Below are 15051 nucleotides of genomic sequence, written 5' to 3' on the forward strand. Positions count from 1 at the left end.
AAATAACTGGAGTAGAAATAAGTCTCCTTGATTTTGATAGGACTATCATATAATGGATATTTAGATCTATCTGGACTCCAGAAAAACACCTTTATACATAATATTTCACACAGTGTTTTATCATCATTTTAAGAAACCATTATTAAATATTCCTTGCTAGGAGAGTGAATCACAATGTTATTTTCATGCAGAATTTAGCTGCCAGAATTCCATTTATGAATGTTTATAATTGAGCATCAAGCTGGAGTCATGATAATCGTAATATACATCTTCACCTTTACAGCTGCTATTTTCTTTAAATAAAAATAAATAAATAAATAAATCCCTAAACATTAATAATAAATATATTATTTAGTTAAAACACATACACAAATTAGAACAACTGCTCTCCCCCTCCCCCGCTTCTGGAATCTGGAAATTTTATGAAATTTAAAACAATCAGCACTTTGAACTTCTCTGTATATGAATTGGAATTTGAAACACTGAAATAAATACTTGATATAAATACACTGATATTGAAATTCATATAAATGCAATTACATGTGTACCTATTGAAAAGCATCTTCTGAACATGGAAGGAGTCACTAATATGCATGAGAACAAGATTTCAATTTAAACTCTGATTAGATAAAAGTTGCAAATAAAACAAATTTCAGTCTTGTGTAAGTGCGAATACCGAACATATAATTTTACTTCAATGGATAGGTTTAATCACTCTGATGTATCTCCAGTTCTTAGGGTTAAACTTCACAAAATCACTTGTTTTGGAATCATGGTTTTCAGATCAAATACCAATGTACTTATGTAATGTTTCTTGATTCTTTCTGAAACTGCTGCCAACAACTCTATAAATCTGATTATTTAATAATGATTTCATAATCTTTTCAAATTCCCTTAAATTCTGGATAAGTTAGAAAAGACCTCAAATTACATAATAAAACAACACTGCTAACTTTATACAGCTGCCTTTGTTTTTAAATGGGTCGAAGATCTTAAATTTATAATGATTTATGTTTTAAATTCTGTGTACTGTAAATGTACAATGCAATGAATAATAAGTGAAATTAATGTTGCCATTTCTACTGTTGGAAAGCCCATATTTTTCTATGTATTTTACAATTATTTCAAATAGGTTTCAATTACAGAAAGGGCAGGAATGAACAAAAGTGAACATTTTAAAATGTGGTAATTTTTAATTCATGTTTTCTGCAGTGTGTTTGAAGGGGAAATGGCCCATTAGAACAATTGAAAAGAAAAATGAAGACACAACAAGAGAGATGCATAATTCTGATCATGTTCTCCAGATTAACTATCTGCATTTCACATTACCTTACCTGCCAAGATTATATGTAACCATTATAGGAAGGGAGGAAGGAAGGAAATAGTAATTTTGGGGAAAGATTTATAAAGGAAAGGAATTTAAAATTCCTTTCCTGGAGTACTTCAGGATTGGGTGGCCTATAAATTTATTAAATACAATTATTAAATACAAAATGATTTTACAGTACTTTGGATTCAGTCTGGTTTCTGACTAGGATTTGGATTCATTTGACCTTGATTCCTAGACTGACACATTGACTGCTCTCCTTTGAGTTCTGTTGCTTGGGTAAACTTTTTGGAATTGGAGTTACTGTTATTTTTTTGTCTTCCTCAATCCCAATTCCAGAAGAAGAATTATTACAGGTGGACCTCACTATTTATGGAGGTTATATTCTAACATACAACTGTATACAATGAAACCAAGTTTTGAACTTATGGGAATTGAGAAGTTCCAGAGCTAATGAAAATGATACAAAAACTACAGTGGTGATTAATACTGTATATGAATAAATACTATTACTGTATATGAAAATAAGCTCCATCTTATCTGTCATTTATGTTTTAAATTCAGAATTCTTTGGTGTCCTTAGAAGGTAACGGACTGATTTTATTCCCTTGCTTATTTTCCACAGTATGCTCACATTTAAATTTTGTTTTAGCAAATCTGTCCTTTGCCCACTTCAGTTTAAAGTCATTAAGGAAACTGCTTGTTATAAGCTACATTTAAATATTTAATGGGCTGGTCATGAAAAATAATCTCTATCCATTTTAGTTCATCCTAAATTTCCACTCAAGCATCCCAGAATGCATGCAGGTAACATTAACTCACACTTTAGAAGATTATTTAATTGAGTTTTAAATAATTATGAAGAATTACTTGACAATTAACTTTTGGATATTCAAAGTAGAAAACCTCTTTTAGCAATATTTTTACAATATGTGTAAGCAGATATGAATCTACTTAGGACAAAATGGAAATTTATGGGAACTTAGATATTCTCTTAAATAAGTTATAAAAATATTACTATTGGCTATAAAGTAAGAAGCTCACAGATTCACTTGTATGCAAAAATACTTGTTCATTAGCATTATTGAGCATTTGTTAAAGTCTCTGCAATCATCAGAGTACCCATTAGATGAAAAGTGTTTGATGAAAAGTGAAAGTGTCAATAGAAAATGTATCTAGCAAATTGTATTATAGGAGTATATTAAAACTTGAAAAATAAATTAAAGTTGAAATTTTTACTAATTGGTTGTTTTTGCTTGTTACTACCCAAAGAGATAAATCTCCTGTCAGATGCATTGGAAAATATTTTAAAACAAACAAGTAACGAATAATTTACACGGCTCAGAATCTTTGGCAGTAGAATGTATATATTTATCTAATCACAAAATACAGTCTGCTGTGCTAATATAAAACAGATGGATTTTTTTCAGAAAAATCTAGTATAGACCATTTATTATTTATAGCTCACAGTAGCTTATATGATTTGCTTTTTATATTCAATGTGGTCAGATAACTTTTATCTTTCTTAAACCAAGATTTAATTTTATTTTGAAGATAAATTTATTTGTTTCTGATTGCCAGTAAATTGCCATATTCCTAAAAAAATAAATAAATAGGCTTCATATTCAATATCCATATGCACAGCCATTACTTGTTTGTGTAGTGTGGCATGCACTTAAATCCCTATTAGATGTTTGGCACTATCAGCTTTGACAGCACCAACTGTTTGCAAGGTAGGAAGTTTCAGTTCACGCTTTTGATTCGCATTCTCAATGACCAAGAGAAAACCTAGATGCTGTTATTATTAGTTGTAAAACCATGGATTGGTTACAGCACAGTAATGGCACATGATGTAAACACTACATTATGTATAGAATTCTGCTTCTCCTGAACATCATTATCAGAATTTTGCATAATTCAGTATCTCGGAAAGCTTCTGTGCTCAGTAAGATAATATCACTTGAAAAATGTAGAAAGGATCTTTGCTGTAGCAGTGCAATGCATTTGACAGAAGTGCTTCACAAAGCCTCTCCCTGCAAAGTATTAAAAGCAGTTGTGTCCTTTGAAAGGCTTACACAATTTCTCTGAAGGCTTCTCTGGTGTATGCAGGGACAGATTCTTGGCTTCACTGTTCGGTCCAGAAGAAGTCTTGTCTGCACTGCTCCATGGCATTAATTCTGAGTGCCATTTTAGAAGCAGTTCTGCTTTGAACTCAGAACACTTCAGAGTTATCAAAACAGTCTAACTTAATGCGAAACAATGCAGGGCATAGATCTTGATCTTCTTTCATGGGACATTGTTTTAGGTATTTGAAGAATGCTCTCATATCCCTCCTAAACTTGTCTTCTCAAAGCTGAACATACCTAGCTCCTTGCATCACTATCACTATTCTACTGTTGGTGTAATGCATATTTTGCCTCTTATTGTATAATTGTGTTTCTGATGTTTGTTTTTTAAAATTTAATCCTGTACTTTCAATCCACTTCTCTAATTTATCAAGATAGTAACACACAGACACACACATATCTATATCTGACTTTTGTATTACTTGAAAATTTGACAGGTACTCTCCATCCAAATAATAATAAATATTGGACTAATTGCCATTCTGTTAGTAAGGGATCCAAAACTGAAATTTATATCTTTCCATTTCATACTATTCTACAGTCCAATGAGAAAACATGGATGAGCACATTTTATTATGAGTTTGAGACTAACTATAAACCCACCTAATTGTTATGCCATTCAACTTTCACTTAGATATGCACTTAGAGAAATTAGAGAAAAATTGCTGTTGTTATCAGTACTTATTGGTTGGGAAGCCAACATGTGTTCTTCTACTACTCTCCAGTCTGATGAGAAATCATGGATGAGCATATTTGGATTAGTGTGGCAGTGAAGGTCTATACTGATGCTTTCATTCCTCTGTTTCCAGGATTGTTAGCTATTTTCAGGTATTACATTAGCCCCAAGATACCAATTTTATTCAGAAATTATAAGTTTCAATCCAATTTGTAAACAGATATTTAAATGTATATTTTATAATATTGTGAGAATGCACAAAGAATCAGATACACTTATATGCCCAATGAAATAGATTATTATAATTAAAAGACTTTATTTTATGACTGACTTTATTTTATGACTAAGACTTTATTTTATGATTAAGTTATTAATAAAGATAAATGTGGAAAGGACTGAAGAATCTGTTTATTGTGCCTAGCAATACTCATAAGAACTATTTTAGTAACATTAAAAATTGCTAATGCTAAAAGTTATGGCTGCAGTAGGATATACTTCTTCATATTTATCTTTGGGTGGAAAATTACAGAATCAAAATTAAAATGAATTAAAAAGTTCAACTGTGTCTTTAATTGTCCATTTACTTGAGTAGTCACATTCTAATTTTGGAATTAAAACTTGCAAGTTTAAACTAGTTTTATAAATTAGTTTTATAAAATATTTTGTGTACATCTTTCATGAATAAAGTACATAATTAAAAATACTTCAGTTTTAAAAAATGCTAAAAAAATTAACATTTTTGACCTCAGTCTATTGTTATTCTAAGCACTATCACATATTTGTAACTATTACCCCATACAATCAATATTGCATTTTTGAAAGCCACAGAATATCTAGGAGTTATTATTTATTATAATAATCCTTTGGGATTGGGCAGCATATAAATTAAATAAATAAATAAATAAATAAATAAATAAATAAATAATAACTTTATTATTGATTGATAAAAATATTAAATTATCCATGATAAAAACTTCTGAAAAGGTTATATGTTATTTTATAAACAGAAATACAGAATCTGCAGGACAAATATTTACTTGTCAAATTTACAAGTCTCACGTCACAAATTTGAAAATCAGAAAGCTAGAAATTTCAAATGTATTTATTCATTCTTTGAACAAGTAAGGTTTACACACTCTAATGCTAACTGTCTGTGATTTTTAGAATTATGCAATGCTGTACATCTTTTGGTCTTTTCTGAACTTTTAATAATGTATTAGAAGTGAATTGTTTTCAATATTTATGTCATAGTTGCGTAATGAATACTATGTGTTATGTGGAATAGTCTGTTGTTTATGGGAAGAAAATCTGATAGTGGTTAAAAAATAAGAACAGATAACTAAGGGTCCACTTTGAATGGTCAAATCCTGCTTTAATGTGCCTACAAATAATCTCTTTGCCCCTCCTTTACTACTTTCTTTGTTGAACAGATAAAACAGGCACAGAAGCCACTATGTTTAACTGGGTAATAGTTGATCGCTTCCAAACAAGACAACAAATGCAGTTACAGTTTGGAATTTGAATACTGTCTTGACTAGAAGCCATTTTTCATAATTTCTGACTTGGAACATAAGAAGGTGCTATCATTATCATTTATATACATAAAAGAAAAATTAAAGCCAAATAGAGAGCCAATGTGTACATGATGTTTATATATATCCTAGTTGATGGAAGTCTTGATACAGACATATTTCTAAATTAACATTAGCAAAAGTTAGATAGATATATCTAACATATAGATAGACCTTCAGAATGATCTATTTTCATCATGTTCCTTCAGATCTACTAGGGCTGGATCCACCATTGCTGCAATCAAGTTTGCTGTTGGTCATTCTCTTCTTCTCTTTCCTTTAATTTTTCCAAACATTATGGACTTCTAAAAAAAACCCTGGGTCTTTGTAAAATTTCAGATTCGATTTATTTCTATTTATAGGCAGCAAAGAGAATTTAAAATCTAAATAACAATATAAATATTTATAAAAATACAATATACTATATAATCATAGAAAAAAGAAATGGCTACCAAGAATAAAAATCTAAAGTAATGAAAAACTACCTGGATTTTACTAATTTACGGACACCCTTGCCCAAACAAACAGAATCGTAAACATTTTCCACAACATCAGGAGTTATCTGCAAAATATGCTAATTTGAGCTACTCATTTGTCTCTTGAGCGAAAACTCTGAATTTTGTTCAATGAACAATTTGTTTTATGTTTGATTATGCATGGTATTCTTAGGAGACTTCTCCAGCACCAAAGTTAAAAATTAACAATGCTATTTCTATTCTTTTTTTTTTTTAAAGTCCAATTCTTGTCTGATTTCTGTAAGGATAGGGATGTATTTGTATTTGTATTTGTATTTTATTATTTGTATGCCGCCCTTCTCCGGGAGGACTCAGGGCGGCAAACAATTCAAGGGGGGAAAAAGGGGAACATAAAAAGACAAAATACAAACAATAAAAGTAAACAACAGTTGCACAACCAGACATGTCGAGAGGGGAGGGAACTCATCACCCCCAGGCCTGCCGGCAAAGCCAGGTTTTGACGGCTTTTCGGAAAGCCTGGAGAGAGGTGAGGGTCCGAATCCCTGCGGGGAGTTTATTCCAGAGGGCCGGAGCTGCCACAGAGAAGGCCCTCCCCCAGGTAATAGCCAGGTGGCATTGGCTGGTAGATGGCACCCAGAGGAGGCCAACCCTGTGAGATCTAATGGGTCTGTGGGAGGTAATTGGCAGCAGGCGGTCTCTCAAGTACCCAGATCCAATACCATGAAGGGCTTTATAAGTTACGACTAGCACCTTGAAGCGTATCTGGAGACTGATCGGTAACCAGTGCAGCTCATGGAGGATAGGTGTAACGTGGGTGTACCGAGGTGCACCCACAATCGCTCGCGCGGCTACGTTCTGGACGAGTTGAAGTCTCCGAATACTCTTCAAGGGCTGCCCCATGTAGAGCGCATTGCAGTAGTCCAGTCTTGAGGTCACGAGGGCGTGAGTGACTGTTGCGAGAGCCTCCCGGTCCAGGCATCTTATTGTCTTTTACAAGGCTTGCATTGCTACTGTATAATATATTAGTCTACAGTGTACTCCTTGATTGCTGGCTCTTTTTTGTTGATAGTCAGTTCTAAGGTTGTTTGCTGGAGCTGCTGTCATGAGTTTGGTCTTCTTTATATTTAAGCTTACATTCTTTATATATAATTTTAGTCCTTTTTCCCCACTGTGTCACTATGGCTCCAGAACAAACAAATGTTTGTACTATTTTTAGCATGTAAAATTAAGAATATTTGTGATAAACACTCTGTAAAGTTTCTTTCTTTGGTATTGGTATGTGGATTGATTTTTTCCAATCTGTTAGTTACTGCTGTGTTATTTTCTTCACATTATTTGGTTTACAGACAGTTTACATATTTTTTCTGTCGCTTGTCATATTTTTATGGATAATCTATCAATTCATGTAGCAGTCCACCTTGGTAAGGATCAGAATACTGATTTAATTATAGTCTAGACATTGTTATAGGAATAAGGAATACCTTGTAAGGTAATCTTGGATGTTGACATTTCTAGTGTAAAGAATTTACACAAGAGCACAGGAATAGTTCATTATATTTTCCACACTTCCCCTGCTCATTTCTTTGCTGTTATAATTGAGCTCTTCCACCTCTTTGTATCAATAATATAGTCAATTTGATTTCTTTGTACTCCATTTGGTGATGCCCATATAAATATGCATTGTTTGGCTTATTTGAAGTCTGTGTTAGCAATGAAGAAATCATTTGAGTGGCAGAAACAAATAAGTTGTTCTCCTGCTTCATTTCCGTTTGCTATGCAGTCCAACTACATTTTCCTTTTTACTATTTCCAGCTTTGGCATTCCTGTCTTCAACCACAAGCAGCACATCTTGTTTGCATACTCTATTGATTTCAGATTGAACTTGACCACAAAACTTGTCAACCTTCTTTTTCCGCATAGTTTTCTTTTCTATGGCAACTATGCTACATTTTCCTTCTCTTACAGAATAAAAATACAGATCACGAGTTAAGTTGAAACACTTTTTAAAAAGTATGTTAATTCATTGTAAAATCAATGTTATGATGTCATTCCAAAAAGCAACAAATAAAACAAATTAGCTTGAACTGAGAACAAGAAGAACAGAAACAGAACAGAACAGAAATGCCTGAAGTGCTGCCTTTGGAAACCTCCCCCTGAAATGGCTAAAGCTGTAGTCTCTTCAGAAAACATTTCCAAAGATAGAGCTGCTTTAACCACATGTAGAAATCATTTGCTAGAGAAGCTAGAGAAAAAGAGACACCAAAGGTAGCAAGCACTGGGAACAAAAGGTTGGAACTTGGAGAGAAGGCAGCTGGGTGAATGAATGCTTTCTGGTGTTTACTGAAGTTTCTGGGGCATGGCAAGCAGCAGCAGCAGAATCGGTGGGGAGCAGAGCACCCAAAAAAGCAGAGGTGTGGGAAATAGACGGGTGAGCAGAGTTGAACTGCCCATGTAGTTGTAACTGCGGACAGGCTGCCAAATGTTTGAATTTTGATCATGTGATCACAGAGGTGCTGCAATGAGTCATAAATCCAGTTTTCAGCACCATCATAATTTTGAATTGTCATTGAATGATAGTACGTGGAGGACTACTTGTATGTGGCTTTAGCTTTCCAAGATCGCCTACAATAAAAAGATTTAGGAGTTGGTGAAACCCGATAGATTACCTTGTTGTTCCTATTTAAATTCCTGCCTATGCTTAAAATACCTGTACTTTATTTATTTTCCATTCTGATGGTCTGCACTTGCCAATTTTTTGGCCTTAGTTCTTTTCCTTTAAGGGATTTCATCAAATACATACCACTGCAGCAGAATTTCCATATTTTTCTCTCTTTCTAGGGCATCTCAAATACTGTATGCTTCAATAGATCTTCTAAGAGTCATAAACAGATTTTGGGTGGTAGATGAAAGGACCTGCACTCCATTCAATCATCTCTGTTTATTTCACTGGTTAATAAACCCAGCTGTATGTTATTTGGATAACTAATCAGAATAGTTTTCTTAAATAGTTTATTTGGTTTAATTTTTCAGGTTTGCATTTAAAGGAAAACAAAATAACATGGAATGCATTCATTTTAATTATATGTAAATGTTGTTTTCACACTGGGATTACTTTATTCATTTGTGATTCATTCATATGTGATCTCAAGACCTGCATTCTAATGAACCTAATATTCTCATATAGACTAAGTATACAACATCTCCCAATGCAACTAATATTCATGCAACTTCATTAACAACCTATTGTGATGTAACTGTCACAATATAAGAAAAGGACAACATACATAAAAAACATCTTTGAAACAACAAACAGATCAGAAGAGCTTGGCATCACTGTGTACTCATAAGCCACCAAAATACCACCAAAATATCTTAAGCTATTAGAAAAAGCCAAAGAATGAATCTGATTACACACAGGTATGAACCTATATTCAGACCTACATCATGGCAACAAGGGTAGTGTAATGTTATTTCTCATCTATTAATGCATGTGTTGATAACCATCTACTAGTTCTGTTTTGTGAAGGAGGGTTGAGCGACAAAGATCACCTGCAGGGCCCTAATAGGAGTATACACCACTTCTGGTGGATAAAGTTGTTCTAGAGTTGGACATTGACTGGGCAAGTTTAAGTAAGTTGATTGGAGCCTTATGAGATTATTTGGACTGAGTTTGATTTTTTGATACCCAAAGAAATAGACAAGATCATTCTCTCTGTTAGTCTCTTGCCCTACCTGTTTAATATGAGGCTTTGGGTGTGATGTACAGCTGGATGTGCTGATTATATGCAACTGTATATCTCAATCCTGGGTTGACCAGGCAATGGTTCAAAATCTAGTTCCAGTGTCTGGAGGCTGTAGAATGGGGGAATTGATGGGGCCTGGAAATGGGCATTTTCTATTATTGTGTTTTCCCTCTGGAATGATACCTTCCCTCTTCCACAGAGATATGATTCATATCCTGATCTTATTTAGGTAACACTTAAGCAAGCCTTAAGTAGTGATAGGCCCCTTGTGAATTGTTTGGTTCATTGATGACTGCTCTACTCTCCAACATTATTTTTTGTATTATGGGAATTATATGGTTTTAAATTATGCAAACCTGCCCAGGATCAAAATTTAATCTGGCATTTATAAATTTAATAAAATAAAATAAATGTAATGCTGTCTGAATAGAACAATACAGTGCTGTACAAGTAATAAAATATGATCAAATATAGTATATCACTATGTTATCTACAAAGCAAATACGAATGAAAAGATTGAAACATTATTTTACATTAATACAGCGTAACAAAAGATTGCTAAACTAGGTTACAAGAAAATCTAAAGTTAATAGACACCACTGCAATCGTGCTAGTACATAGATGCCGGATTTCTCACATTTGTTTAACTTTTTAAGTGGTGGTTAATTCCCAGTGAATTTTATGAGCTTGAATTTTAGCAACCTTGTACTTAATAGTGTACAATCAGAGAGATCTTTAAATATGTCTATAAACTTTGCAATTAAGGCCTATATACTGCGCCAATCATAAATGATTGAGGACCTTCAAGGCCTATAACCAGCAGTAAGTTAAAAAATAATATGAAAACTCTCCCTAAAGGCAACAATATGCTATATCCACACCAAAGAGCAAACCACAAATATAAACATTCATCCTGACAGATTAGCAAGAGAAACACCATTCCCCAGACCTCAAAGGGTCATTGAAAAAGCCAGGTTTTAATACCTTTGCAAATGAGAAGTGGAGGCTGTTCTAATATTGTGGGAAACTGTTCCAGATAAAGGAGGCAATGACAGAGGGCTGATTCCAAGATCCTAGCAAATGTCACCTCCAGAGGAATGAACTATTGACCATTAAATTTATTTTATTTCTTTTTCCTTTCCTTTCCTTTCCTTTCCTTTCCCTCCCTTCCCTTTCCACCTTTTATATAAAAAAGGCTCTTTTTGGATGACCTTTTGTGTTCCAATACAGAATATCATATGAATCTTAATCATTTCTCTTAAACTCCTTGCTCTATTCTAAAAAGACAATTGATGTCTTCAAAGGGAACCGGGATATTCCTTTAATATAGAGGTGATCAATTAATCTTCCAATTGGGCCACATGAGGGCTGTATATTGTCTAACTATTTCATATCTTCTTTTACTTGTCCAGTTTATCAATCCTCAACTCTAGGATATTACTCAATTGAGAGTGAGTAGTTTTTGCAACTAGTAGACAGTTCTGGTTTCTGTGGAGGCAAGGAAACAACTCAGGATCATTTACGCTATACAGATAAGAAGTTAAAACAAAATCAGTACAATTTTAAAAACAAATTAAAATTTAGCATACAAAATCCTGACAGATAGTCCAAGAGGTAACACTTATATTTCACTAATAAAAATTTAAGAATTGTTGATGTTTTGAGGAAGATGAATGTATTCCAATATTAAAATATACACAAATGAGAATTATGCTACACCTAGAATTAGTAATGTTTTATATGTATTATATCATATTGTTAATAGCAAATAAGAAAAATGAAACATGAAAAAATGTAATGGAAAAGAAATTGGAGTTTGCTCCTTTCATTTTATCCAGTACCAAATAAAAGGCAAAATATTCTATAATCAGTATATTTTCTTCAGGATCAAAACACTGATAACCCCCATGAGGCTTCATGAAGAATTTTGCTGTTAGAATAGATTTACACTTCTTGACATGTCAAAGCCTTGAAAGAAACACTGAAGAATTTACTGATGACTGCCAAAGGCAAAAATTTTATTTAAGATTAGTTCACATGTTTATCTTTCTAAGCTGCCCCTCAATCATATCAGGGAAACAGAAGATGCTACAGTAAATAAAACCTTGGTATACATTTAGAAAAGAAAGAGCTTAGTTAAAACTAACCATGCACTAATAACATCTGTCATCATCTAAGCTAAGACATTACTAAAGAAAGCATAATCAATCCAAAAAAATAACCAGATTGAGGCCTACTTATTTATCACATGAAGGATTATGATTCCTTTTAAGGGTAGCAAAAGCTCTATACCTGGAAGAGCCACTATTGCTAGAAAAAGTAAACAACTTAGTTGGAATTATGATGAATCTAATCTTTTCACCATAGTCCGTACCTTATGCATACCAGAGTTGTGTTACTGCATAAAATTACCACTTAATGCAAAATTGTATGCCTAAAATTCAATGGGCACGAACAACGTAGTCATACTTCTAATTTGCATATGTTAATTACACAAATAGATTCATTCAAATATATGTAAATTTAAAATGGCCAATTACTAGCACAGGATATAAGCTAATTTAAAAAGTGTCCGGATTTAAAAGACAAAAAGGTCAAACTAGCTTATCCAGCTAAACAAGAACAATCTCTCCAGCCCCTGCTGCTCTTATTCTACAGAGATATTCTGGAATTCTGAATAGAACTGATTTACTTAACAGATTAGTCCCACTAAGAAGAACTGAACATACTCTCCAGTCAGATTTTTGAGATCAGGTCACTGTCGCCACTAGAACAAAGAAAGAATTAGTTTCAGAGCTTTATTTTAATAGGGATTCATTATTCTTTCAATCTCAGAATCTATTTCAGAGGCTACTGCCCACTTTATATCATAAGGCTGCAAGAACAATTTTATGCCCCTGAAAACCGAAGGTGAGAGTGCCTCTGAACATCAATGTTTATAATATTCATTATTATTAGAAGCCTTCATAAACTACAATATATAGAAAATATAGAGGGATACAAGTCACTTTGCTAAAAACAATACTATGGTAAAATTAACATTTAAACAAAATTTATGTTAGTGACATCTATCTTAATAGTTAGAATTGTACAGTTTACTGTACAATTCATCCAAAATTAAATTTCAATTCAATTACCATGCTACAAAAACATCATGTTATGCAGTAATTTATACAGAAACAACAAAAATCAAACTATGTATTTATACACACAGACACATACACACACATGAGCACACAGACACAAACACACATTAAAACTAAGTGTGAGTACAAATATTTAAAAGAATGTCATTATATAAATAGGAGGCAAAACTATTACAACATCTTAAAGTAAATATAATTAATGTTCAGGATTTTTAAAAAAACCTACTATGATCCAGTATTTGTCTTCCCCCTGGTTTTACCATTCAAAATTATTTCTCAGATTTTAAGTAATCCATTTTATTAATACTTGACTATTAAGATGTTTGTGCTATAATCCAATGGTGTTTTTTTTCAATTTAGAGCTTTGATTACCATTATTGGGACAGATTTATTCATTCACTAACTTCTTAAAGCAGAGGAAGTCAATAAACAGTTTTTGAGCTCCATTTTGTTGTCCTTATGATAGTTGCAAATTAATAGCAGTTTCCTGCAATTTTGTTCATTTTCTTCTAAAATTTAAGAAAAAAAGGATAGTCCTGGGCTTCTCCTCCTCTAACTTCTATATTGTCTAATCTGACTTTAAGAATGCTGTACTGCACCACTCACTTTGCATTATCACTTTTTCTACCTTTGTTCCTATATAGTCATGTGTTAAAAAAAAGACCTGGATGAGGGAACTGAGAGCATACTTACAAAGACTGAACATGAATTAAGCTGGGATAGGGTACTAAGAATTTCAGAGAGGAAATTCAAAAAGAGATCTGGATGAAGGTGGTGTGATCTTACAAAATGGAGTTGATAATACAGACACAAAAGTGAAAGTGAAGGTTTAACTTTGAATGAAAGAGCTAAACATGTCAGCTAATACAAATTAATACCATCAATGTTGCTGTGGGTTGCAGGAAAATAGGATGTAAATGGCAATAGAAAAACCAGCGATGAGAATTGGCAAAAGATATGCAAAACATTCTAAACGAATGTGATTCACAGGAAGAAATATTCTGTTAGATGACATGGAAGGATGGCTACAAAAATCTGAGCAAGCAAATGGCATAAACAGTACTGAAAAAAATTATTGGGCTTTTTACAGCCCCAAGAATGAATAGGAATAATATCTGCTTAAACAAAGTTCTCCTTTGAATGTTGAACATCATTTCAGCATATGTTTATATTTACACATAATGGTTTCTCTAGATCAGTGATGGAGAACCTTTTCAACACTGAGTGCCCAAACTGGAATGCGTGTGCTAGAAACCCAAATACCAGGTAGCTGGTGTGCATGTGCGTGCTGGCTACCTGGCCTTCGGGTTTCCAGCATGTGCATGCGTGCTGGCTAGCTGGTCTTGCATGCTGGAGCACCAGCGCCCTGGCACATGCAAAGACCAGCTAGCTGGCGCACATGCACACACTGTAAACCCGAATAACAGGTAGCCAGCGCACGCATGCGCACCAGCCACCTGGTATTTGGGTTTTTGGCACTCTGGCATGCACCAAGGCTGGAAACCAGAAGAGCAGCTAGCCATGGAGTGCGTGCCCGCAGAGAAGACTCTGCGTGTCACCTCTGGCATGCATGCCATAGATTCGCCATCACGGTTCTAGATATAGCAATAGCATATAGGGCTTACATATAGCCCTATAGCACTTTGCAGCATTCTCTGGGTGGTTTATAATGTAAGCATTATTTACATATTGTCCTCAACAATCTGGGGTCTCATTTTACCGGCCTTGGAAAGATGGAAGGCTGAGTCAACTTTGAGCTGGTCAGGGTTCAACTCCAGTTTGCCTGCAATACTGTACTTTAACCACTGTGCTACCAGGGCTGCTGGTATCGCTCATAATTTTGATTAATTATATGACATCAAATTGTCATATCTGCCATCAAACTCTTTGTGAACTGACAGATAGATTTTTTCTGTCGGTATCTGTCCCTAACCTGGTCTTTCAATGTTAACATTTTATATCTAATATTCATGGAGTTTTCTTGGT

The 15051-nt window shown here is 33.8% G+C and overlaps 1 protein-coding gene across 2 annotated transcripts in view; it reads right to left on the reverse strand.

Moving 5' to 3' along the window:
* The window catches only part of ELP4 (elongator acetyltransferase complex subunit 4), a 139265-nt gene that overhangs the window by 7494 nt on the left and 116720 nt on the right, over positions 1-15051 (reverse strand). The window contains exon 10 of one of the 2 annotated variants that reach the window (XM_032224218.1): positions 11969-12686. The exons of the other annotated variant lie outside the window; for it this stretch is intronic. Coding sequence (XP_032080109.1) covers positions 12675-12686 — 12 coding nt within the window. The 3' untranslated portion in view covers positions 11969-12674. Of the gene's footprint in view, positions 1-11968; positions 12687-15051 lie in introns of those variants that run through there. 2 annotated transcript variants of the gene reach the window in all.

The sequence above is a fragment of the Thamnophis elegans genome, chromosome 1 (assembly GCF_009769535.1).
Source record: "Thamnophis elegans isolate rThaEle1 chromosome 1, rThaEle1.pri, whole genome shotgun sequence".
Classification (NCBI taxonomy): domain Eukaryota; kingdom Metazoa; phylum Chordata; class Lepidosauria; order Squamata; family Colubridae; genus Thamnophis; species Thamnophis elegans.